This window comes from Oncorhynchus gorbuscha, linkage group LG08 (assembly GCF_021184085.1).
Source record: "Oncorhynchus gorbuscha isolate QuinsamMale2020 ecotype Even-year linkage group LG08, OgorEven_v1.0, whole genome shotgun sequence".
Classification (NCBI taxonomy): domain Eukaryota; kingdom Metazoa; phylum Chordata; class Actinopteri; order Salmoniformes; family Salmonidae; genus Oncorhynchus; species Oncorhynchus gorbuscha.
Genome location: NC_060180.1, coordinates 33,314,658 through 33,342,139, shown reverse-complemented (window position 1 = coordinate 33,342,139; position 27,482 = coordinate 33,314,658). Strand labels below are relative to the sequence as shown.

Below are 27,482 nucleotides of genomic sequence, written 5' to 3'. Positions count from 1 at the left end.
ATTCAGCGCTTTAGAGTAGGGGTGTGTAGATACGTGGTAGGGGGCAGCGATTAGTGTTCAGTAAGACATTCTTATGCTGATTGGTGCAAGAGAGAGAGAGCTTTACATAATTACGTGCATGCTTTTTCACGTGAAATGCTCCGTTAGAAGCGAGTTCCGTTAGGTTAGAGGCACATCTTTAAGCGAGCGGACAGCAACGAGTAAGTAGGTCAGGGATATTTGCACTTTATTTGTATGAAATATCGCATTCAAGATGGTGTCTTCCCACCCTTTACCGAATGGCTTCTCTGAAATTGAAGTGTTCTCTTTAGGATCTTGTCTACTCGTTGAGGGTGAGTGTCACGTTTTCTGAGGGAATTCTGTCATAAATGCGGTAACTGCAGTATGCTATGTTAGATCTGATGCTCCTTGGTCAGGAAGTGGTGGCCTGTTATGCTCTTAAACGGTGCCGGCAGTGTTATGTGACTTGATACAATATAGATGAAGTGCTGATGTTGGCCAGGAAATCACATGATATATCCTAGAATGTCACCTTCAATAGTTGGGAATAACACGACATTATTGTTTAGAAGCACTTAAAAAGAAAACGTGCCTGCTTTCATTTTTCAGGGAATTTGCGGCTTGGTTTTGCGCACTGTAGCCAAGTACCTCAACTCCGTGGATAATTTCATCCACAGAGTTGAGGATTTGAGCACAGACTGAAGTTGTTTTAAATTAGCCTCCTACTCCTTCCAGTCACTGCAGTGAATACTTGATCATGTAAATTATTAAACCCTTACATGCTGACCACACCAATGCGAGCTTTGCAAAAATAGGCGCTCTGTGTTGACTGTTTTATATTTTTACATTTTACCTTTATTTAACCAGGCAAGTCAGTTAAGAACATATTCTTATTTTCAATGACGGCCTGGGAACAGTGGGTTAGCTGCCTGTTCAGGGGCAGAACGACAGATTTGTACCTTGTCAGCTCGGGGGTTTGAACTCGCAACATTCCGGTTACTAGTCCAACGCTCTAACCACTAGGCGACGCTGCCGCCTGTGGATTAATAGAAGATAGTAGTTAATAGTAGAGGACCTTGTGCATTTCAGGTAAAATAATATTTATATCCCAGGCCAAATTAGCTAGCAACAGCAAGTTAGCTAAATAGAACAAATAAGCTGGCTAGCTAAATTTCCATAAATGTTTAATGCTTTTAAACCTGTACCCATACCCAAATTAATATAATTGGTAGAGAGTATGTTTTGATATTTCAACGTGCGTGTCATGATCGCATTTGGTGTGGGGGGACAAAATCAATTTGCGCATGCCTGGTTTCGGTATGGTGTTACTGTGTACCAATGTTTGTCCTCTGTTGTTGCCATACTTTTTAATCAAACATTATCCAAATGTGACTTGTTTCAGGAAAGATGGCTTATGTCACTACAACACAGCAGAGGGAATTGAAAGTAAATCAAAATGTGTTTTTCTCACATGGAACTGCCATCATTCTCAGAACAAGAATAGGCTGATGAGTTTCAGAAGAAAGTTATTTGTTTCTGGCCATTTGGAGCCTGTAATCGAACCCACAAATGCTGATGCTCCAGATACCCAACTAGTCTTAAGAAGGCCCGCTTTCTTGCTTCTCTAATCAGAACAGTTTTCAGCTGTGCTAACATAATTGCAAATAGGTTTTCTAATGACCAATTAGCCTTTTAAAATGATAAACTTGGATCAGCTAACACAACGTGCCATTGGAACACAGTAGTGATGGTTGCCGATAATGGGCCTGTGTATGCGTATGTAGATATTCCATTAAAAAGCTGCTGTTTCCATCTACAATAGTCATTTATAACATTAACAATGTCTACACTGTATTTCTGATCAATTTGATGTTATTTAAATGGACAAAAAAATGTGCTTTTCTTTCAAAAACAAGGACATTTCTAATTTAACCCAAACTTTTGAATGGTAGTGTACATTTTCAGATATATGTTTCTAATTTTATTTTATTTTGTCACACTCACAACCGTGAACAATATTTTGTAATTATATTCCCATTAATTAGTAAATAATGATCTTGTTGTGAGTTTATTTGCCTGTAATAGTGAATACAAATAAGCTAAAGTGAAGACGTTGTCAGCTATATGATCATTGTTTGAACTGGCTAGCCAGCTAATTTAACGTTAGCTAGTAAGCTAACAAGCTAGAAACATACAACAACATTGTTTATAAAACTTGCTTTTAGTTGCCTGGTTTGCTAGATTGACATATACTAAATTAATTTATAAACGGATGGGTTTATTGGTGTAACAATACACCAGCTATGCTATTTTGGACCCTCAGGCTGCTGATGTCATTCAGCCTGTAGTTTTTGTGTTAATACTTTTTAAAAACAAAAATGTCAAGTTTAATGTCGGACAACAAAAGAATGTTCATGATGTTATTGCGACAACCATCTACAGACATGTCGATAGACATAGTATAAACCAGCCTTTAGTCTTAACATCTTTGGTTGTTTAGTACACTATTGTTCTCACTCTGTTTAGCACATGGCCTCACATGTGAATCCTTAAAGAGATGGTTGGGGCTAAGACTTAAGAGGATGTGAACGATGCTGAATGAGTGTAGACAAAGAATAGCTCTCCAGTAGGTGTACCAAAACATTCAAGGGCCATTTTCTCAAAATTGTATCAACTTTCAAAAGAGAATTACTTTCCCATTGTTCCTCAACTCTCGTGTATGATTATACCATTTGCTAGCACTGAGTCCCTACCAATGTTCCCACTAAGGTGCGTGTGTGCATGGTCGCGCACCTCCTCTAGGACTGCCTCGCTGAAGAAATGCCAGACCTTGCAGAGAGGCAAGAGATTGAACTTCATGAGTTTGCACTATATAGATCAATGTTTTTTCTGTGATCTAATCAACGTTTATATATCAGACCCTTATCCATGCAACAAACCAAAACAAATCTAACTTTGCGAGATTGAGTGTGATTTTGTTGGAGGCAGAGCTAGAGCACAACAGAGTGCAATTCTATTGGAGGTGGTAGCCCATGAGCGGTGTTTCAATCACCCACTAATGAATGTGCTTTTCAGATCAGTTCAGAGCGCAGATCCGCCTGAGCGTGTGCACATTTGTTGAAATTCTTTGCTAGTTTGCAAGTTATTAGCCCAGTCATAGATAAGTATAGGTCAGCTATGGGGAGTTACGGCTGCCTACAAGAGCACAAATCATGTAGGCTACATGTCAAGCTCATTGAAAAGCCAGTCAGGTAAAAAGCTTAGTCTTAGTTAAAGGGCCAGTGTTGTATTTTGAGACAGTCTTGCATATGCAAATAAGCCAATAGGCAGAGGGGTAGCCTACATCGTCTAATTCTCTGTATGGTAATAATTACTTTTATTTTGTAAAGGGGTTTCTTGCACAATACAATGCAATTTACAGTCACCTATTTGATCCATTGTGTTACAGACCAAGTAAAAATGTTTTTTTTTTAAATGTAAAAATGTTTTTAAAAGTCTCATGCAATGAACACCTCATAAAGCATATCTCCTAGAAATCAAAAGCTATTTCCATGTGAAAATGTTATTGGATTTACTCCATTGGTTTTGTTAGTGGGTCTACATTATGCTCAAATAGCCACAATAGCCCATTGGCTACTGCCTAAAACTGTAACAGTACAGCCTCAGTGTTCACTGTAAAAAAAACATTAGAGGGAACATGGACTCTACTTTTATCAAATGCACAGTACCAGTCAAAAGTTGACGACTCATTCAAGAGTTGTCCTTTATTTGTACTATTTTCTACATTGTAGAATAATGCAGAAGACATCACAACTATGAAATAACACACATGAAATCATGTAGGATAAAAAGTGTTAAACAAATCCAAATATATTTGATTTATTTCAATGTAGCCACCCTTTGCCTTGATGACAGCTTTGTGCACTCTTGACATTCTCTCAACCAGCTTCATCTGGAATGCTTTTCCAACAGTCTTGAAGGAGTTCCGACATATGCTGAGCAGAGCACCTGTTGGCTGCTTTTCCTTCATTCTGGGGTCCAAATCATCCCAAACCATCTCAATTAGGTTGTGGTCGGGTGATTGTAGAGGCCAGTTCATCTGATGAAGCACTCCATCACTCTCCTTCTTGGTCAAATAGCCCTTACACAGCCTGGAGGTGTGTTGGGTCATTGTCCTGTTGAAAAACAAATGATAGTCCCACTAAGCCCAAACCATATGGGATGGTGTATCACTGTAGAATGCTGTGGCAGCCATGCTGGTTAAGTGTGCCTTGAATTCTAAATTAATCACAGACGGTGTCACCAGCAAAGCGCCATCACACCTCTTTCATGCTTCACGGTGGGAACCACACATGCAGAGATTATCCGTTCACCTACTCATCGTCTCACAAAGACATCGTGGTTGGAACCAATAATCTCAAATTTGGACTCATCCGAACAAGGATAGATTTCTCCCGGTCTAATGTCCATTGCTTGTGTTTCTTGGCCCAGGCAAGTCTTTTCTTCTTATTGGTGTCCTTTAGTAGTGGTTTCTTTGCAGCAATCTGACCATGAAGGCCTGATTCATGCAGTCTCCTCTGAACAGTTTATGTTGATGTGTCTGTTACTTGAACTCTGAAGCATTTATTTGTGCTGCAATTTCTGAGGCTGGTAACCCAAATGAACTTATCCTCTGCAGCAGAATGAACTATGGGTCTTCCATTCCTGTGGCGGTCCTCATGAGAGCCAGTTTCATCATAGCACTTGATGGTTTTTGCGACTGCACTTGAAGAAATGTTCCCGTATTGACTGACCTTCATGTTTTAAAATAATGGACTGTCGTTTCTCTTTGCTTATTTGAGCTGTTCTTGCAATAATATGGACTTGGTCTTTTACCAAATAGCGCCATCTTCTGTATACCACCTCTACTCTGTCACAACACAACTGATTGCCATAAATTAACTTTTAACCAGGCACACCTGTTAATTGAAATGCATTCCAGGTGACTACCTCATGAAGCTGGTTGAGAGAATGCCAAGAGTTTGCAAAGCTGTCATCAGGACAAAGGGTGGCTATTTGAATAGCAAGTATAAAATATATTTAGATTTGTTTAACACTTTTGGTGTTAGTTCATAGTTGTGATGTCTACACTATTGTTCTACAATGTAGAAAATAGTAAAAATAAAGAAAAACCCTTGAATGAGTAGGTGTGTCAACTTTTCACTCGTACTGTATGAAACATAATTTCCAAAGTTGCTACAGAAGACCTAATCGAGCCGGTAGTTCACAAATACAACTGCCGACTGTTTCCTTACTGATGTTGCTCTAAGATGGCAACTCAGCACAAGTCCACATGTGCCAATTGAATGTCAACAAGGAAACAGTTGATGGTTGTATTTGATTAACATTTTATTAAAACGTATGGATTTCAGCAAACAAAGGCACGCTACAGAGGACAAACTTAAGGGTTTAAGTATTAAAAGTCTGCTCTCAACTCCGTGGCTGAAATCATTTTGGAGTACTTTGCTATGCGCACTGCCGCTGTGTTTATAGCCTTTTCTGATATATGTTCCCTAAAGGTCTTCTGGGATTCTTCCTGAATGCTGTGACAGTCGCTGCTTTCATAAAAATAAGAGAACTGAGAACCCCCAGCAATTTCCTAGTCTTTAGCTTGGCGTTGGCTGATATGGGCATCTCCGCAAATGCAACCATTGCCGCTTTCTCCAGCTTTCTGAGGTGAGTGACGTAGAATAACCTACTAATCCTTTCCATCACATAATTTACTTTCTACTCACACTGACTCATTGTTGCAACTTTTTCCACTGTGAAATAGCATGAATTGAATGGAATATTATATACCAGGGTTCACACTCTGGGGAGGCAGGGTAGCCTAGTGGTTAGAGCATTGGACTAGTAACTGGAAGGTTGCAAGTTCAAATCCCAGAGCTGACAAGGTACAAATCTGTCATTCTGCCCCTGAACAGGCAGTTAACCCACTGCTCCTAGCCCGTCATAAGAATTTGTTCTTAACTGACTTGCCTAGTTAAATAAAGGTCAAATAAAAACTGTCCCCCAGGACAAATTTGGCTCGCAAGTGGTTTTATTTTGCCCCCCCCCAAGTTGTTTTAATTCAATCAATCAATCACATTTATTTATAAAGCCACATCGTACATCAGCTGATGTCACAAATTGCTGTTCAGAAACCCAGCCTAAAACCCCAAACAGCAAGCAATTAAGGTGTAGAAGCACGGTGGCTAGGAAAAGCTCCCTAGAAAGGCCAGAACCTAGGAAGAAACCTAGAGAGGAACCAGGCTATGAGGGGTGGCCAGTCCACTTATGGCTGTGCCGGGTGGAGATTGTAACAGAACATGGCCAAGATATTCAAATGTTCATAGATGACCAGCAGGGTCAAATAATAATAATCACAGTGGTTGTCGAGGGTTCATCGGGTCAGCACCTCAGGAGTAAATGTCAGTTGGCTTTTCATAGCCGATCATTCAGTGTATCTCTACCGCTCCTGCTGTCTCTAGAGAGTTGAAACAGCAGGCCTGGAACAGGTAGCACGTCCGGTGAACAGGTCAGGGTTCTATAGCCGCAGGCAGAACAGTTGAAACTGGAGCAGCAGGACGGCCAGGTGGACTGGGGACGGCAAGAAGTCATTAGGTTGGGTAGTCCTAAGGCATGGTCCTAGGGCTCAGGTCCTCTGAGAGAGAGAAAGAGAGAAAAAGAGAGAGAATTTCAGGGAGCATACTTACATTCACACAGGACACCAGATAAGACAGAAGAAATACTCCAGATATAACAGACTGACCCAAGCCCCCCGACACATAAACTACTGCAGCATAAATACTGGAGGCTGAGACAGGAGGGGTCGGGAGACACTTTGGCCTGTCCGACAATACCCCTGGACAGGGCCAAACAATCAGGATCTAACCCCACCCACTTTGCCAAAGCACTGCCCCCACACCACTGGAGTTAATTGTTGGACATAGACTTAAAAACACCAGGAATTTAACTCCAAGTGATTTTTATTTAAGAAATCTGTTCCCAAGTTAGCCCACGCATAATAGAGAGACACTTGATCATTTACAAATGTAAGCAAGGTTTGAAATTGTTATGTTTTAGTCAAACAGTATATCTGTTTTGGCTTCTTGCGGTCAATTTGCAGTCTTCAAAGTATTTGAATTTTTTCTTGGCCCCCCGACTATCCGCCCAATAAAAACTTGGCCCGCAGCTGAATCTAGTTGATGATCCCTGTTCTATACTATTCCTATAATAGTCTATAGTGGAGCAACGCAAAGGAGGTTGTCACTCTCTCTCTCGCTCTCTGACATATTCCAGTCAATTGGTTCATCAATATCTCTGCGTAAATATTAGTGTAGTAGATCGATAAGGCCGGGACAAAGACCAACAGGGTTTAGGGCATACAGTACATGTAACAGACCTCCCGGGGACTGTGCTGTGTAAAGGAGGAGGATTTAGAACTCTGTAATCAGGGGGAGGAACGATGACGTTTCCGTCTAGGTGATTTATGATGAAAACAGGCACCATATTCACTTCACATTCAAAATGGTTATTAACGGATGACCGAGGTCAATGCAAAAGTTCAGAAACAAGTTCTATGCTCTACCAGTAACCATTGAGCATTGTAAAAGTCATTCACAACCAGCTGACAAATAGACTATGTTAAGGCCTAATGTATTGTCTTTCCTCCTCTTTACTATGTCCTTCTCCAGGTACTGGCCCTATGGCTCTGATGGCTGCCAGACTCATGGCTTCCAGGGTTTTGTGACAGCTCTCGCCAGCATCCACTTCATTGCTGCCATCGCATGGGACAGATACCACCAGTACTGCACAAGTAAGTGGAATGAGTTTCATAGGTCTCTTAAATCTCATACATATCCACAACAACAAATGCACACTAGATAGGACCATTTTATTTAAGGAGGCAAGTCAGTTAAGAACAAATTCTTATTTATAATAACAGAGTTGGGCCAATTGTGCAGCACCATATGGGATTCCCAATCACGGCCGGATGTGATACAGCCTGGATTCGAACCAGAGACTGTAGTGACGCCTCTTGCACTGAGATGCCATGCCTTAGACTGCTGCCCCACTCAGGAGCCCATAAACTAGTCTTTGGGTGCAGCTGTTCTTTTGGCCTCACAGCATCCCAAGAGGCCATCTGGCCTTCTGCCTTGGAGTCTATTAATCTGTTAGGTTGTCACTCATATGCATGGCTTTAATGACCTCTCACAAATACATAATCTGCAGATTACACTAACACTGACACACTTTCTATTGTGTGTCATGATTCTGTCAAACTATATATCATAGAGCAATAAGAGAGATACAGTACCACAACAACCAGAAGTAATCAGACTTCTGTCAGAGAGAGCTACATTATGTGGCCAGGTCCAGATTGAAATAGGCCCTGGGGCTTTTGAATTTTTTTGTCTACTTGCCTAAAATGAAATAGTCATCATTTAGGCGAATAATATAACTCAATCACTGTTTGCAAAAAATACTTCAATGTATGGCTGAGCGCATATAGTGTAGAGTAGGCATAGGCTATATCAGATACTACACTTTATATCAATCAAATTTATTTATAAAGCCCTTTTTACATCAGCAGATGTCACAAAGTGATATATACAGAAACCCAGCCTAAAACCCCAAACAGCAAGTAATGCAGATTTAGAAGCATGGTGACTAGGAAAAACTCCCTAGTAAGAAGCCTTGAGAGGAACCAGGCTCTGACGGGTGGCCAGTCCTCTTCTGGCTGTACCAAGTGGAGAATACGAGTACATGGCCATTTAAGGCCAGATTGTTCTTCAAGATGTTCAAACGAATTTGGATTTTCATAGCCAAGCATTCAGAGGTCGAGATATCAGGTTCGGGACAAGTTAGCACGTCCGGTGAACAGGTCAGAACAGTTGAAACTGGAGCAGCAGCACAACCAGGTGGATTGGGGAACGCCAGGAGTCATCAGGCCAGGTAGTCCTGAGACATGATCCTGGTGCTCAAGTTCTCCCAGACGGGAGAGAGGGAGAGAGAATTGAGGGAGCATACTTACATTTACACAGGACACCAGATAAGACAGGAGAATTACACCAGATATTACAGTCTGACCCTAGCTCCCTGGCACATAGACTATTGCAGCATAGATACTGGAGACAGAGACATGGGTGGGTCCGGGGACACTGTGGCCCCGTCCAACGATACCCCCGGACAGGGCAAACCAGGCAGGATATTTTTTATATTTATTTTACCTTTATTTAACTAGGCAAGTCAGTTAACAACAAATTCTTATTTTCAATGACAGCCTAGGAACAGTGGGTTATCTGCCTGTTCAGGTGCGTGCTCAGTCCTCCTGTACTCCCTGTTCACTCATGACTGCACGACCAGTTACGACTCCAACACCATCATTAAGTTTGCAGATGATACAACAGTGGTAGGCCTGTTCACCGACAACGTCGAGACAGCCTATAGGGAGGAGGTCAGAGACCTGGTCGTGTGGTGCCAGAACAACAACCTCTCCCTCAACGTGATCAAGACAAAGTAGATGATTGTGTATTACAGGAAAAAGAGGCCCGAGCACACCCCCATTCTCATCGACGGGGCTGCAGTGGAGCAGATTGAAAGCTTTAAGTTCCTTGGTGTCCACATCACCAACAAACTAACATGGTCCAAGAACACCAAGACAGCCATGAAGAGGGCAAAACCTATTCACCCACAGGAGACTGAAAATATTTGGCATGGGTCCTCAGATCCTCAAAAGGTTCTACAGCTGCACCATCGAGAGCATCCTGAGTGTTTTACATCACTGACTGTTATTATGGCAACTGCTCGACGTCCAAGGCACTACAGAGGGTAGCGCGAACCGCCTAGTACATCACTGGGGCCAAGCTTCCTGCCATTCAGGACCTCTATAACAGGCGGTGTCAAAGGAAGGCCCTAAAAATTGTCAAAGACTCCAGCCACCCTTGTCATAAACTGTTCTCTCTGCAATCACACTTCCAAGAGGATTTCTAAACCGCTTCTACCCCCAAGCCATAAGACTCCTGAACTTCTAGTCAAATAGTCAAAAATGTACATTAGCCTAATACATTTAAACTGAGTTTTTCCTGACATTTAATCCTAGTAAAAATTCCCTGTCTTAAGTCAGTTAAGATCAGCACGTTATTTTAAGAATGTGAAATGTCAGAATAATAGTAGAGAGAATTATTTATTTCAGCTTTTATTTCTTTTATCACATTCCCAGTAGGTCAGAAGTTTACATACACTCAATTAGCATTTGGTAGCATTGCCTTTAAATTGTTTAACTTGGGTCAAACGTTTTGTGTAGCCTTCCACAAACTTCCCACAATAAATTGGTTGAATTTTGGCCCATTCCTCCTGACAGAGCTGGTGTAACGGAGTCAGGTTTGTAGGCCTCCTTGCTTGCACACACTTTTTCAGTTCTGCCCACATATTTTCTATAGGATTGAGGTCAGGGCTTTGTGATGGCCACTCCAATACCTTGACTTTGTTGTCCTTAAGCCATTTTGCCACAACTTTGGAAGTATGCTTGGGGTCATTGTCCATTTGGAAGACCCATTTGCGACCAAGCTTTAACTTCTTGACTGATGTCTTGAGATGTTGCTTCAATATATCCACATAATATTCCTTCATAATGCCATCTATTTTGTGAAGTGCACCAGTCCCTACTGCAGCAAAGAACCCCCAGAACATGATGCTGCCACCCATGTGTTTCACGGTTGGGATGGTGTTCTTTGGCTTGCAAGCCTCCCCCTTTTTCCTCCAAACATAACGATGGTCATTATGGCCAAACAGTTCTATTTTTGTTTCATCAGACCAGAGGACATTTCTCTAAAAAGTACAATCTTTGTCCCCATGTGCATTTGCAATCCGTATTCTGTCTTTTTTATGGCGGTTTTGGAGCAATGGCTTCGTCCTTGCTGAGCCGCCTTTCAGGTTATGTTGATATAGGACTTGTTTTACTGTGGTTATAGATACTTTTGTACCTGTTTCCTCCAGCATCTTCTAAAGGTCCTTTGCTGTTGTTCTGGGATTGATTTGCACTTTTTGCACCAAAAATATGTTAATCTCGATGGAGACAGAACGCGTCTCCTTCCTGAGCGGTATGACTTGCGTACTATTATTTTTACAGATGAACGTGGTACCTTCAGGCGTTTGGAAATTGCTCGCAAGGATGAACCAGACTTGTGGAGGTCTACAACTGAAATCTTGGCTGATTTCTTTTAATTTTCTCATGATGTCAAGCAAAGAAGCACTGCGTTTGAAGTTGAGCCTTGAAAAACATCCACAGGTACACCTCCAATTGACTCAAATGATTAGCCTATCAGAAGATTCCAAAGCAATTACATAATTTTGTGGAATTTTCCAGATTTTTTAAAGGCACTGTCAACTTAGTGTATGTAAACGTCTGACCCACTGGAATTGTGATAGAGTGAATTATAAGTGAAATAATATGCCTGTAAACAATTGTGGAAACATTACTTGTGTCTTGCACACAGTAGATCTCCTAACCAGCTTTCCAAAACTGTTGTTTGCTATTTTAAGAGTTTTTTAAAAGTAATGATGGACTGTCATTTCTCTTTGCTTATTTGAGCTTGCCATAATATGGACTTGGCTTTTACACAACTGATTGACTCAAATGCATTAAGAAGGAAAGTGTCACATCTACTCCTGCCAAAACCCCTACTGGTCATCCGGTGTCTGCTTGACCTGCAGCCATTTCCCCAGTACACTCTCTCTCTCCCTCCCTTTATGTTTGTGTGTGATTGTGGGCTTGAGTCAGAGCAGATCCCTATCAGCTGCAACTCGTTCCATTATCAAGACCTCTACAAATATTCAGTTTGGCCTCTTCCACTCTGCCAGATCGTATTCTCTGCTCAGTCAGTTTATGCTTCTAGCCATTATTATTATTCAAGATCCAGTTACCTTGCTGTACCTGTTTCCCTGCTTGACGATGTTTATCCTCTCACTGCAGTTTTGCTGCTCTGACTTTGGCTCCTGTCTCCTGTTCCACATCTCACCACCCTGCTACCCTGTTCTGGACTCACCACCGGACCTGTCCCAACCCAGCACACTCCAACTTCAGCCTCCACATCTGGTTTCCTACAACTCATCCAAGCTTCCCCGGATCTGCAATCCATATCTCCCTATGTTACAATAAATACCTTTGTTCATTAATTTCTGTTTCCTCGTCTGAGTCTGTGCTTGGGTTCCCCTGTGCTGCTCCGCTTAACAGTACGATGTGGCCAAGATATGAACCCAGCAGACTTGGATACTCTCCACCAAATGCTCATTGGTCAAGGCGCCCTGCTCAGTCAACATGACCAAGCTCTTATAAACCCTTCTGGAGACTATCAATGAGTTTTCATAGAACCTGTCAAACCTTCGCCCAATGCTCACAACCTGGCCCAAGTCCCTCCTCTCCGCCCGGGAGTTGTTTGTTCAACTCCAGAACGCTACGACGGTAATCTCAGAACCTGCAGAGCCTTTTTGGTACAATGTTCACTAGTATTTGGGCAACAGCCCTACGCTTCTGCTAATGAACAGGCCATGATTTTCTTTGATTGGTTGCCTCTGTGGAGCAGCGCTTTCCTGGGCCACTGCTGTGTGGGAGAGACAGTCACCCATTTGCTTCTCCTATAGAAGATTCACAGAGGAGATGAGGAAAGTTTTCAACCACCCGGTTTGCGGAAAGGACGCTGCTAAACGACTCCTGTCCCTGTCAGGATTTGGCCAGGATTGTTCAGGTTTTGGTCACTAGATGCCTCATTGTGCTTTTTTGACCCTTTTGTTTTCCCTTGTTCTAGTTATTAGTTGCACCTGTGCCTCATTTCCCTTGAATGTATTTAAACCCTTAGTGTTCCTCAGTTCTTTGCTCTGTGTTTGTATGTTAGCACCCAGCCCCAGCCAAACTGTGAACTTTTGTTGGATTTTCTTGAGGTACTCTGGTTTTGTTCCTGTTTTATTTATTATTATTTTGAGGTTTGTTTTTTCCCTGCTGTTCTTACCATTCACTTTGTGAATTTTCCTTGTGTCTTGGAGGATATACATTTTTTCTCTTGGAATTACTTTTTACGTTGTGGATTTATATTTTTGCCTGAAGATCTTTTCCTTTTTTCTTTATTAAATCACTGTCTCTAGTACGCTGTGTCTGCCTCATCTCCTGGGTTCTGCCGACTATTAGTGGCTCAGTTTACTAAATGACTTTTTCTCACACCGGAGACCCGAGTTTGTAACCGGGTCCTGACAGAAACACAGAGCCAACAAAATGAACCCAGAGGCAGCCAGTAACCATATTAAACATTAACCTGTTACTCCTTCCCCCTACTTTTTCGAACATTCTGTTAAAAATCACGCAACATTTCAGCGCCCTGCTGCTCATGCCAGGAATATAGTATATGCATATGATTAGTATGTGTGGATAGAAAACACTCAGACGTTTATAAAACTGGTTAAATCACGGCTGTGACTATAACAGAACGTGTGTTTCATCGAAAAGTGCAGGAAAATCTGATCACTGAAAATGGAAAAATATATCCATGCGCGACTTGAACCCATTGATAAAGGTGAACCACATTTAATGGGGCTGAGGTTGCAATACCTACAGCTTCCACACGTTGTCTAGTCTTGTCATTAGCCTACTATTTGTTTCTTGGTCAAACAGACGCAAGGCAGCGCAGTTCTTCCGGTCTCCGACCGGATATTTTGGTTGAGATTTACCCGGACATTATTTCCAGACGGACAGCTAAAGAATATACTTCGCCTCGTGATCAATTTGATCGCTTATTAACGTTTACTAATACCTACAGTTGCATTACAAAAGTATTTCGAAGTGTTTTGTGAAAGTTTATCGTCGACTTTTTTAATTTAAAAAAATGACGTTACAAGACGCTATTTTTTTTCGTTTATCACACAGTCTTCATAGATCGATATCTAGGCTATATATGGACCGATTTAATCTAAAAAAAGACCCAATAGTGATTATGGGACATCTAGGAGTGCCAACAAAGAAGATGGTCAAAGGTAATGAATGTTTTATATTTTATTTGTGCGGTTTATGTAGCAACGACTATGCTAATTATTTTGTTTACGTCCCCTGCGGGTCTTTTGGGGTGTTACATGCTATCAGATAATAGCTTCTCATGCTTTCGCCGAAAAGCATTTAAAAAATCTGACTTGTTGCCTGGATTCACAACGAGTGTAGCGTTAATTCAATACCCTGCATGTGTAATTTAATTGAACGTTTGAGTTTTAACTAGTACTATTAGCATTTAGCGTAGCGCATTTGCATTTCCAGATGTCTAGATGGGACACCTGCGTGTCAGGTAGGAGCAAGAGGTTAATGAAAATACAAGTGTCTCACATGTATCGAAAGCCTAGAATCTTGCAAATCCAACTGCGTTGTCAGATTTAAAAAAGGATTTACTGCAAAAGAATGCAATGCAATTATCTGAGCATAGAGCCCAATTTTTTTTTTGATAGTCTTGAAATCTAGCTGGGTAGATAGCCAATGAGCTGAGCTAAACGGCAATACGCCATTTTTATGTGTTGCAAGATCAACCCATGTAGTAAGCTGCAGCATAAAGAGAGTCATGCGCTATTGAATTTTCATACGGGAAGAAGCTACGCATATTACACACTGCATTGTTTGGTGAATGCGCAGATTCAGCTGTTTATATATCAATCATTATGGCGACTAAGTCAGGGAAAGCTAAATATAAGTCTAGATATACAGATGTACAAACAACTTTAGAATGAATTGATTGGGAAGGTGAGACAGAGATTGTTGTTGGACGCTTCATTTAGCGATTGTGGAGGAATATTTTTTTGAATGGGAGAGGACATCTTTATGGACTGGTAAGTTCTTATCATGCTAATGTCCTTGTTTGAAATTAATAATATAAAATATTATTTGGCATTTTACATTTATTTTAGAAGCAATATATAAACATTTAATGTCATGAAATGTGAGATGCGTGTAATATAATAATATATAATATATGCCATTTAGCAGACGCTTTTATCCAAAGCGACTTACAGTCATGTGTGCATACATTCTATGTATGGGTGGTCCCGGGAATCGAACCCACTACCCTGGCGTTACAAGCGCCATGCTCTACCAACTGATCTACAGAAGGACCTACATATTTTTTTTTCATGTTTTTTAATCAATAATTATTATTTTTTCCATTTGTTTATTTATTTTATTCATTTTTCTCAAATTATTTGTGGGGGGTGTGTTAGAATACCATTTTGGCATTTTGTATATAGTTATTTGTTTCAAAATGTATACCTTCACCAATTTGGCCACTTGGGTACATTTGGGCTACTTGTGTGGGACACCTGGGTGACTTCATGATAAATGTCATGTAGCACACTCTTTTTGGAAGTTATCATTCTGAAACTTTGCACAAGTACTGTTGCCGTCTTATATTTTTCACTGAAATTGTCCCCATCATCCTATCTGAATGTTTGTTTTATCTTGTTCATTTTAAAGATGTTGATACAAAAAGAAAAAGCAAATGAATGTTTTTTTTTCATTGTTTTATCTAAACCAGATCTATTGTGTGTTATTCTCATACATTCAATTCACATTTACACAAACTTCAGAGTGTTTTCTTTCAAATGGTACCAAGAATATGCATATCCTTGGTTCTGTGCCTGAGCTACGCTCCGTGGCTTGACGACTCATTGCGAGCTCACAGAACAGGGCTCCGGGCAGCCGAGCGGAAATGGAGGAAAACTCGCCTCCCTGCGGACCTGGCATCCTTTCACTCCCTCCTCTCTACATTTTCCTCCTCTGTCTCTGCTGCTAAAGCCACTTTCTACCACTCTAAATTCCAAGCATCTGCCTCTAACCCTAGGAAGCTCTTTGCCACCTTCTCCTCCCTCCTGAATCCTCCTCCCCTTCCCCCCCCTCCTCCCTCTCTGCAGATGACTTCGTCAACCATTTTGAAAAGAAGGTCGACGACATCCGATCCTCGTTTGCTAAGTCAAACGACACGGCTGGTTCTGCTCACACTGCCCTACCCTGTGCTCTGACCTCTTTCTCCCCTCTCTCTCCAGATGAAATCTCGCGTCTTGTGACGGCCGGCCCCCCAACAACCTGCCCGCTTGACCCTATCCCCTCCTCTCTTCTCCAGACCATTTCCGGAGACCTTCTCCCTTACCTCACCTCGCTCATCAACTTATCCCTGACCGCTGGCTACGTCCCTTCCGTCTTCAAGAGAGCGAGAGTTGCACCCCTTCTGAAAAAACCTACACTCGATCCCTCCGATGTCAACAACTACAGACCAGTATCCCTTCTTTCTTTTCTCTCCAAAACTCTTGAACGTGCCGTCCTTGGTCAGCTCTCCCGCTATCTCTCAGAATGACCTTCTTGATCCAAATCAGTCAGGTTTCAAGACTAGTCATTCAACTGAGACTGCTCTTCTCTATCACGGAGGCGCTCTGCACCGCTAAAGCTAACTCTCTCTCCTCTGCTCTCATCCTTCTAGACCTATCGGCTGCCTTCGATACTGTGAACCATCAGATCCTCCTCTCCACCTTCTCCGAGTTGGGCATCTCCGGCGCAGCCCACGCTTGGATTGCGTCCTACCTGACAGGTCGCTCCTACCAGGTGGCGTGGTGAGAATCTGTCTCCTCACCACGCGCTCTCACCACTGGTGTCCCCCAGGGCTCTGTTCTAGGCCCTCTCCTATTCTCGCTATACACCAAGTCACTTGGCTCTGTCATAACCTCACATGGTCTCTCCTATCATTGCTATGCAGACGACACACAATTAATCTTCTCCTTTCCCCCTTCTGATGACCAGGTGGCGAATCGCATCTCTGCATGTCTGGCAGACATATCAGTGTGGATGACGGATCACCACCTCAAGCTGAACTTCGGCAAGACGGAGCTGCTCTTCCTCCCGGGGAAGGACTGCCCGTTCCATGATCTCGCCATCACGGTTGACAACTCCATTGTGTCCTCCTCCCAGAGCGCTAAGAACCTTGGCGTGATCCTGGACAACACCCTGTCGTTCTCAACTAACATCAAGGCGGTGGCCCGTTCCTGTAGGTTCATGCTCTACAACATCCGCAGAGTACGACCCTGCCTCACACAGGAAGCGGCGCAGGTCCTAATCCAGGCACTTGTCATCTCCCGTCTGGATTACTGCAACTCGCTGTTGGCTGGGCTCCCTGCCTGTGCCATTAAACCCTACAACTCATCCAGAACGCCGCAGCCCGTCTAGTGTTCAACCTTCCCAAGTTCTCTCACGTCACCCCGCTCCTCCGCTCTCTCCACTGGCTTCCAGTTGAAGCTCACATCCGCTACAAGACCATGGTGCTTGCCTACGGAGCTGTGAGGGGAACGGCACCTCAGTACCTCCAGGCTCTGATCAGGCCCTAGACCCAAATAAGGGCACTGTGTTCATCCACCTCTGGCCTGCTCGCCTCCCTACCACTGAGGAAGTACAGTTCCCGCTCAGCCCAGTCAAAACTTTTCGCTGCTCTGGCTCCCCAATGGTGGAACAAACTCCCTCACGACGCCAGGACAGCGGAGTCAATCACCACCTTCCGGAGACACCTGAAACCCCACCTCTTTAAGGAATACCTAGGATAGGATAAAGTAATCCTTCTCACCCCCCCCCCCCTTAAAATATTTAGATGCACTATTGTAAAGTGGCTGTTCCACTGGATGTCATAAGGTGAATGCACCAATTTGTAAGTCGCTCTGGATAAGAGCGTCTGCTAAATGACTTAAATGTAAATGTAATGTAAATGTTAGATTTGGGTATGTCTTCAGGTGGAAATTGCACAAAGTAGGGGGGAGCTGCAAGAGGTTAAGGTCCTGGAGTGGCCTAGCCAGTCTCCAGACCTTAATTCCATAGAAAATCTGTGGAGGGAGCTGAAGGTTCGACATCCCAAACGTTAGCCTCGAAACCTTAATGACTTGGAGAAGATCTGCAAAGAGGAGTGGGACAAAATCCCTCATGATATGTGTGCAAACCTGGTGGCCAACTACAAGAAACGTCTGACCTCTGTGATTGCCAACAAGGGCTTTGCCACCAAGTACTAAGTCATGTTTTGCAGAGGGTTCAAATACTTATTTCCCTCAATGACATGAAAATCAATTTTTATCATTTTTGACATGCGCTTTTCTGGATTTTTTTGTTGTTATTCTGTCTCTCACTGTTCAAATAAACCTACCATTAAAATTATAGACTGATAATTTCTTTGTCAGTGGGCAAACGTACAAAATCAGCCGGGGATCAAATACTTTTTCCCTCACTGTAGGTGTTCCTTTTGTCCAGGTGGGAAAGGACCATGGATGTCATAAGGTGAATGCACCAATTTGTAAGTCGCTCTGGATAAGAGCGTCTGCTAAATGACTTAAATGTAAATGTAAAGGGCAGTGTGGAGTGCAATAGAGATTGCATCATCTGTGGATCTGTTTGGCGGGAGGCAAATTGGAGTGGGTCTAGGATTTCTGGGATAATGGTGTTGATATGAGCCATTTACCAGCCTTTCAAAGCACTTCATGGCTACGGACATGAGTACCACAGGTCTGTAGTCATTTAGGCAGGTTGCCTTTGTGTTCTTGGGGACAGGGACTATGATGGTCTGCTTGAAGCATGTTGGTATTACAGATTACATACATGTAAAATGTGACATGACATTTGTTTATTTTATGAATGTGTTGTATATCTGTCTGGTCCTGGAAAGCAATGGGGGTGAGGGGATATTTCATATTTACATTGATTGGAATGGTGGAGAGTAACGGTGTGTGTTGTGCTCATAGAAATACAATAATAAGAGTTTATTTCTCAGAGCACGGTACACACCTTTACTCTCTCTCTCCATTCCAATGGAAAATATACATTATTGAAATAGAATCTATTCTAATCATTGTATTTCTATGGTTGTGCTTCTCATCAGGGACAAAGCTACAGTGGAGCAGTGCCATCACTCTGACTATCTTCATCTGGCTGTTCACCGCCTTCTGGTCCGCCATGCCCCTCATCGGCTGGGGAGAGTATGACTACGAACCCCTCAGAACCTGCTGTACTCTGGACTACAGCAAAGGAGACAGGTAACGAACATACCCACATACCTGCACACGCACATGAACTACAGCAAGGGAGACAGATAACATACACACATCTTCACAAATGGCAAAACGACAGATTGATGGGCAGACAGACATATGCGCTTATACACACACACAAATACACAAACATGGCCTACAACAAGGGAGACAGGTCATTCTCACATACAAATCAGAAATACATTACTGTTCAAAAATTTGTGGTCACTTAGAAATGTCCTTGTTTTTGAAAGAAAAACACATTTTCTGTCCATTAAAATAACATCAAATTGATCAGAAATACAGTGTAGACATCGTTAATGTTGTAAATGACTATTGTAGCTGGAAACGGCTGATTTTGTTATGGAATATCTACATAGGCACACGCTCCAGCAGGTATCTCACTGGTCACCCCCAAAGCCAATTCTTCCTTCCAGTTCTCTGCTGCCAATGACTGGAACGAACTGCAAAAATCTTTGAAGCTGGAGACTCTGAACTCCCTCACTAGCTTTTAGCACCAGCTGTCAGGTCATCTCACAGATCACTGCATAGATCATCTGTAAATAGCCCATCCAATCTACCTCATCCCATACTGTATTCATTTATTTATTTAGCTCCTTTGCACCCCAATATCTCAACTTGCACATTCATCTTCTGCACATCCTAGCATTCCAATGTTTAATTGCTATATTGTAATTACTTTGCCACCATGGCCTATTCATTGCCTTACCTCTCTTATCCTACCTCATTTGCAGATGCTGTATATAGACTTTTCTACTGTATTATTGATTGTATGTTTGTTTATTCCATGTGTAACGCTGTGTTGTATGTGTCGAACTGCTTTGCTTTATCTTGGCCAGGTCACAGTTGCAAGTGAGAACTTGTTCTCAACTAGCCTACCTGGTTAAATAAAGGTGAAATAAAAAATCAAATAAATAAATAGGCATATAGAGGCCCATTATCAGCAACCGTTACTTCTGTGTTCCAATGGAACGTTGTGTTAGCTAATCCAAGTTTATAATTTTAAAAGGCTAATTGATCATTCAAAAGCCCTTTAGCAATTATGTTAGCACAGATGAAAACTGTTGTTCTGCTTAAAGAAGCAATAAAACTGTCCTTCTTTAGACTAGTTGAGTATCTGGAGCATCAGCATTTGTGGGTTTGATTACAGGCTCAAAATGGCCAGAATCAAATACCTTTCTTCTGATACTCGTCAGACTATTCTTGTTCTGGGAAATGAAGGCTATTACATGCGAGAACTTGCCAAGAAACTGAAGATCTCGTACAACGCTGTGTACTACTCCCTTCACAGAACAGTGCAAACTGTATTTAACCAGAATAGAAAGAGGAGTGGGAGGCCCCGGTGCACAACTGAGAAAGAGGACAAATACATTAGAGTGTTTTGTTTGAGAAACAGACACCTCACAAGTCCCCAACTGGCAGCTTCATTAAATAGTACCCACAAAACACCAGTCTCAACGTCAACAGTGAAGAGGCAACCACGGGATGCTGGCCTTCTAGGCAGAGTTCCTCTGTCCAGTGTCTGTGTTCTTTTGCCCATCTTAATTTTTTAATTTTTTATTAGCCAGTCTGAGATATGGCTTTTTCTTTGCAACTCTGTCAAGTATTGTCTCTTTCTGTAGTGTAAAACATCCATATTGGCTCCCCAAATGCACTTCTTTCATAACATCCTCTGTTCTTTCTTCTCCAAAACAGGAACTATGTGTCCTACCTCATCCCCATGGCCATTTTCAATATGGCCATCCAGACCTTTGTTGTCATTACCTCCTACAAGTCCATCGGCCAGAAATTCAAGAAGACCGGAAACCCCAGGGTAAGAAGTGTTAACTCAAAATAACACAACGACAAGGTTCCAGTTTAACAAAGTTTACTAAACCGTATTAGCACACGACATGGTTGCCATTGCACTCAGGCCAGGTTCATCAACAATGAGACTGCTGCTCAGGCCCACTAATAACAGAGTGATAGCCTGTAATAACAGAAAATAATAACCTGTAATAACAGAAAAATAGGGATAATTCATTTTCTTTAAAGGCAAATAAAACATCAACAACATAATTAAATGTCCAAGTATTATTCAAGTTCCCCATTACAAAAGGGTTGTGTGACAAAGTTTTTATTTGTATTCCTCATTCTGCCACTTTCCATTACTGAGAGCCTGTAGGAGCACAAGACCGGATGCTCCCTTGTTAGTCTGACAGTCAGCAAACTGTTCCTTTGTGGTCGACCACTACATCTTATGGATTCTCTGTGCTTGAATAAGTTATTTGATGCTGCTAATCTAAAGATTAAGTATTTTCTGTGGCAGACTTGGTTGACTTCACAGTATCAACTAAGGAGTAGTTGTCAGTGACACAAACTACAAGTAGAATGTGTCGTTTTGTCTGACCATTTCCATCCACAAGAGAAAGTGTTTCTCCACAAGTGTGCTTCGGACAACCCTTCTGATCCTTTTTGACTGCCAACAGATAGGTGAGAATCTTCCTCCTTCACCCATTAATACGATTAGATGTCCACCTTGTGTGCCTCCACTTGAAATGTTCCCTAAGGAAGCATCACTGAAGACAATTCGTTTCAGAGTCATCTTTTCCAACATGCTGAAACTTTAGTCACTTGTTGTGATTTCAGTTTGCGAACAACTTTGTTTGCCTCATGAATGGCTTGTACAGTTGCGTGTTTTGTGTTGGATGCCGAGTTGCAGTCATCGAACATTACATCAGGTCTGCTCTGTCTAGCAACCCATAGAATTGAACCTATATTTGACCTCAATTGATCAGCTTCAATTCCACGGAGAGCGGAATTGCTTTGTACGGCTCTTGAAGAATCCATGTGGATCGGTTGAAGATTCTTGATTTCGCTCTCCTGTTGCATCAGTATTGTTCCATCAAATGTAATAAACTCTATGCCAACGTAAAAAAAAAAGATCATGCTCCTCATGGCCGACCTGGAAAACAGCTTTGAGGTGTGGAATCACAGTTGTAGCAAAGGTCTGTGAGCCATCCCAGAAGAAGTCATCAACATGACAGGCAAGTACTCCAGTCACATTGCAGTCTTGATCAAGCCAATAGAAGACTGCAGGATCCACTTTTAACATGTTTCCACCTGTACTCAACATTTTTGCCTTGACTTTGTTGTACCAGTAGAGTGATGCATCTGCCAGGCCATATACACACTTTTTTGTTTGTTTCCACAGTGTTCCTTCGCTCTTAGCTTCGGCCGGAGGTCGGATGTGAATGTCCCTTTACAGCTCTATTCCCTGCAAAAATACAGATATGATGTCTATTTTTTAATTATTGCTCTATTTTCATTTTGGACTTTTAATCTCAGAAAAATGGCCATAACTCAAAAACCGTTGAGGCCTCGACGCCATCTTGTTCGGGGCCAACTGCCCATTATGCCAAACCTACGCTCACCAAGTTTCGTCTTTTCCGTTTTGGAGATAAGGCCACGTTGTGATTCGTGATGTTTTGTACATTTGCAAAATGATTCCATTAGCTCTCTTGTGGGATTTATCGGGACAGCGGAAGAATGACCAAAATTGTATTATTTTATAAAACGGAAACCGAATGTCCGAGAGAGTTCATTTGATGACTTCCCGGTAGATTTGGCCCTGCCACACGGCTCGACGCCGTCCACAAATTTTACAAACGTTTTCGGACATCTGGTAAGGGACCGTACATTTGCAATATGGACTTTCTCACTAACCATATGGCGAATGTCAAAATGTTCCCTTAAGGTATGCAATGCTTTATTATAAAGGTAATTTTATGGTGAAAATGATCTCCCCCAACCTTGAAACTCACACACTGCTAGGCTACAATGTGTGACTACAATTTGAAAAAGTAGAGAAAAAAAGGCATGCACATTTTCTTGCCATCAAATCAAACTTTATTTGTCACATGCGCCGAATACAACAAGTGTAGACTTTACTATGAAATGCTTACTTACAAGCCCTTAACCCAACAGTACAGTTCAAGAAGAGTTAAGAAAATATTTACCAAGTACACTAAAATAAAAAACAATAATAAACAGTAACACAATAAGAATAACAATAACGAGGCTATATACAGGGGGCACCGGTACCGAGTCAGTGTGCTGTGGTACAGGTAAGTTGAGGTAATTTGTACATGTAGGTGGGTGTGAAGTGACTATGCATAGATAATAAACAGCAAGTAGCAGCAGTGTACAAAAGGGAGGGGCGGCCCGCCTTTTCCTGTAGTCCAACATCAGCTCATTTGTCTTGCTCACATTGAGGAAGAGGTTGTTGTCCTGGCACCACACCAGTTCTCTGACCTCCTCCCTATAGGCCGTTGTCGGTGATCAGGCCGACCACTGTTGTGTCGTCACCAAACCTAATGATGGTGTTGGAGTCATGTTTGGCCACGCAGTCGTGGGTGAACAGGGAATACAGGAGGGGCCTAACTACACACCCCTGAGGGGCCCCAGTGTTAAGCGTCAGCGTGGCAGACGTTGCTGCCTACTCTTACCACCTGGGGGTGGCCCGTCAGGAAGTCCAGGATCCAGTTGCAGAGGGAGGTGTTTAGTACCAGAGTCCTTAGCTTAGTGATGAGCTTCGTGGGCACTATGGTGTTGAATGCTGAGCTGTAGTCAATGAACAACATTCTCACCTTTTGTCCATGTGAGAGAGGGCAGTGTGGAGTGTGTTTGAGATTGCGTCATCTGTGGATCTGTTGGGGTGTTATGCGAATTGGAGTGGGTCTAGGGTGTCCTGGAGGATGCTGTTGATGTGAGCCATGACCAGCCTTTCAACGCACTTCATGGCTACTGACGTGAGTGGCATGGGGTGGAAATAATTTAGGCAGGTTACCTTCGCTTCCTTGGGCACAGGGATATGGTGGTCTGCTTGAAACATGCAGGTATTATAGACTCGGTCAGGGAGAGGTGGAAAATGTCAGTGAAGACACTTGACAGTGTACACGATGGGCATCATTCAGTGATAATACATAATTCACAAGTGAAAGGCTAATGTTATCACCCATCAGACTTTTCTTAATTCAAGTTTGTCTTTACCTATACAAATAATACTATATGTGTGAAATTAGTTTTGATTTAGAATGGACCATAATCATGTACCTGTCTCTGAACAGGGTCAGACGAAAAAATTCATCTCATCTATGTACTTAAATAGCGAATGAAGGACGCTTTTCCCATGATTCATTTTTCATGCCAGCCAGGTAGGCTATACTCCTGTTTGTAAAGTGAAGCAATTTGCTTAATATTAGAAAAGATGAGGAATAAACATAGTAGGCCTAGATTCTAGAAACCTGATGGGATCCTCCTCCTTTTTAATAAAGGCCACAATGTCATAGCCTATAGAAATGTTGCGCAACATGAGCTCATGGGCTCTCGTGAGTGTTTCATTTGATTTTTGAATGCATTTGCATTGATGTCAGAGTGATTAGAGGGACAATAGAGTGCTGAGTACCAGGAAGTTATCAAGTATGGTAGGCTACTAATGACCATCAGCGACATCAGAGCTTGACTAAACGGTCACATAGAATTTGACTGCGGTCATGAATCATGACTGCCCAGTGACCATAACATCCCTGGGTCCCACGAGACTGGAGGGACTGAATCAGGTTGCCTCTCCCTTTATATGTTGCATAAGCCAATTACTCACAGTGGTGTAGCTAGGACCTACACTGTGGTAGCCGGAGCACAAAGGCGTCTATGCTGCAGGAAACAATCAGCTCTTCTCACTAAGGCAGCACTGTTACTGTTATGTAACCTTCAAATAGCATCACACACACAGACATGCTCTCGCTCTCTCAGATAAGCTTTATTAGCATGAATGATAAATGCCACTGTTGCTAAAGCAAAGTTAGATAATGACAACAATAACAAAAAATAACAGTAATACTGATTCCAGAAGTGGGAAAACATATGAGTTCTCTCTTTGTCTCTCTCTGTCTCTCGCTCTCTTGCTCTCTCTCATACATACACACACACACATACGAGGCCGCACTTTCAAAGAGTGTCCAATAACTCAAATGCACGAATCCCATCATTATTACTTTGGCAACACAGAAAGCAAAGCCCCCTCTCCTCTCAGATGCCCCAGTGTTGGGTTTCTGCTAGGAAGGTCTACAACACTGTAAACAACCACGTCATTAACATTCCTGTATGGATACAAAGGTTGTATACATGGTAAGTGGCATTGCAGTCTTTGCGTCATTGGTACTCAAAAAGAACACATACTCTAACAAAACTGTTAACCCTAAGTATAGTGTAGTATGAGTATGAAACATGGAATTACTCTGAATGATCAGTGAACAACATTTTACTGTACCTGTTTTGGTGCATTATGTCTTTGTTTACAAGCAAAACTCTGAGTTGAGCTGATTATGAAATGATGGTAAGCCAGATATTGTGTTTTTATCCCAGCCGTTATCCAAGGCTTGTGACCAGACAGTCACATGCATGTAAGCCCCATGACCCGAGACGTTTTTCGCTCTTTCTTCCAATATTTATTGTCGAACAGTAACAATCCTTTCTCTCTCTCCCTCCCTCTCCTCTTTTCTTTCAACCCTTACCTCTGCTTCTACTCCCGCTTTTGCTGTTCTCTCTCTCCTCTCTCTCTCTCTAATGTATTGAAATGGCATTATTTGAATGGAGAGTGTAACCACATACATTACCAAAGCAAACATAGAGGAACATATTACATCAATGGTGATGGAAATAAGTAATAACACTGCCCCTCTCTCTACAGTTCAACACTGCCACTCCCCTGAAGACATTTTTGTTCTGCTGGGGACCCTATGGAGTTCTGGCCTTTTACGCTGCTGTTGAGAATGCCAACCTGGTCTCTCCCAAGATAAGGATGGTGAGGACAATACACATGTGCGTGCACACACACATGTGCACTCACACATGTGTGCGTACACACACTCCACACACACACACACACACACACACACACAAACATGCATCTAATCTAACAGTAGACCGCATATAGATTTCTCAAGGTCATATTACTTTGTCTATGACAAAAGTCTTTGACACCATTTACCAAATACACAAACACCCTAAAGCAAATACAATACATTTGGTTTCTGTGTAATATAGTAGCCATTGAGTGCACTGCTCGATGATCTAACTAATGGTCCGTTGGTCCCCAAAGGGGCCATTACACTACTTGTGTAGTGCAATGGCCCATGCAGGAATCAAGTTCACAACTCTGGTGTGCCAAATATTATACTCCAACCAACTGAGTCAATCAAGCCCTCTATATATGTCTGTATTTTATCAAACTTGCTGTACAGTACTTTGACACAAATGTGTACCACCTTTTTGAACTTGCTAGTACTGAGACATTGACATTGCTCTGTTTGGCTTTGTGTTTGTAGCTGGCTCCTATTCTGGCGAAGACCTCTCCCACCTTCAACGTTTTCCTATATGCACTGGGCAATGAGAACTACAGAGGAGGCATCTGGCAGTTCCTTACTGGGGAAAAGATTGAAGAGCCTCAAATTGACAACAAGACCAAATAAACTAAGCATGCGACAATCACATAAACATGTTTTTTAATTTAACTAGGCAAGTCAGTTAAGAACAAATTCATATTTACAACGATGGCCTAGGAACAGTGGGTTAACTGCCTTGTTCAGGCAGAGGAGTTGATCTAGCACCGTTTCGGTTGCTGGCCCAACGCTCTAACCACTAGGTTACCTACCGCCCCAAACAAACTGTCCTTGTGGTTTTCTAACAGGTACGAACGTTGTCGTGGATTCATTCATGTCAATGGACCTGGACTTCACCTTATTGCATTTGTGTGTTTTGTGTGCAAGTCAAATCAAATGTATTTCTATAGCCCTTCGTACATCAACTCATATCTCAAAGTGCTGTACAGAAACCCAGTCTAAAACCCCAAACAGCAAGCAATGCAGGTGTAGAAGCAAGTGACATTTTAGTCAGGGGTTAACGTGGAGTGATATTGTGGTGTTTGTTGTGACATTGGGATGTATTTTATGTTCACATTGTCATGCCCTGATCTGTTTCACCTGTCCTTGTGATTGTCTCCACCCCCTCCAGGTGTCGCTTATTTTCCCCAGTGTATTTATCCCTTTTTTTCCTGTCTCTCTTCTCTGTGCCAGTTCATCTTGTATGTTTGTCAAGTCAAACAGTGTATTTTTCCCATTCTCCTTTTGCTATTCTCTTTTTGATAGTCTTCTGGGTTTTGACCCCTGACTGACTGGACTACTTTCCCGCCTGCCTGATCATCCGGCCTGTCCTGACCTTGATTCTGCCAGCCCTTCGGTACTTTTTCTGAATGTTTTTGACCCTTTTGCCTGTCCACGACCATTCTCTTGCCTTACCCTATTGGATTATTAAATATTGTAGGACTCCAA

General features: G+C 42.3%; 1 protein-coding gene across 1 annotated transcript; it reads left to right on the top strand.

Moving 5' to 3' along the window:
- Positions 1-27,482, top strand: LOC124041508 (RPE-retinal G protein-coupled receptor-like). Its single transcript, XM_046359184.1, has 7 exons — positions 1-332; positions 5,559-5,715; positions 7,716-7,837; positions 18,945-19,098; positions 20,809-20,926; positions 25,844-25,957; positions 26,481-27,482. Exons 1-7 carry the CDS (start codon positions 254-256, stop codon positions 26,622-26,624), a joined length of 888 nt encoding a protein of 295 aa, XP_046215140.1. The 5' UTR covers positions 1-253; the 3' UTR covers positions 26,625-27,482.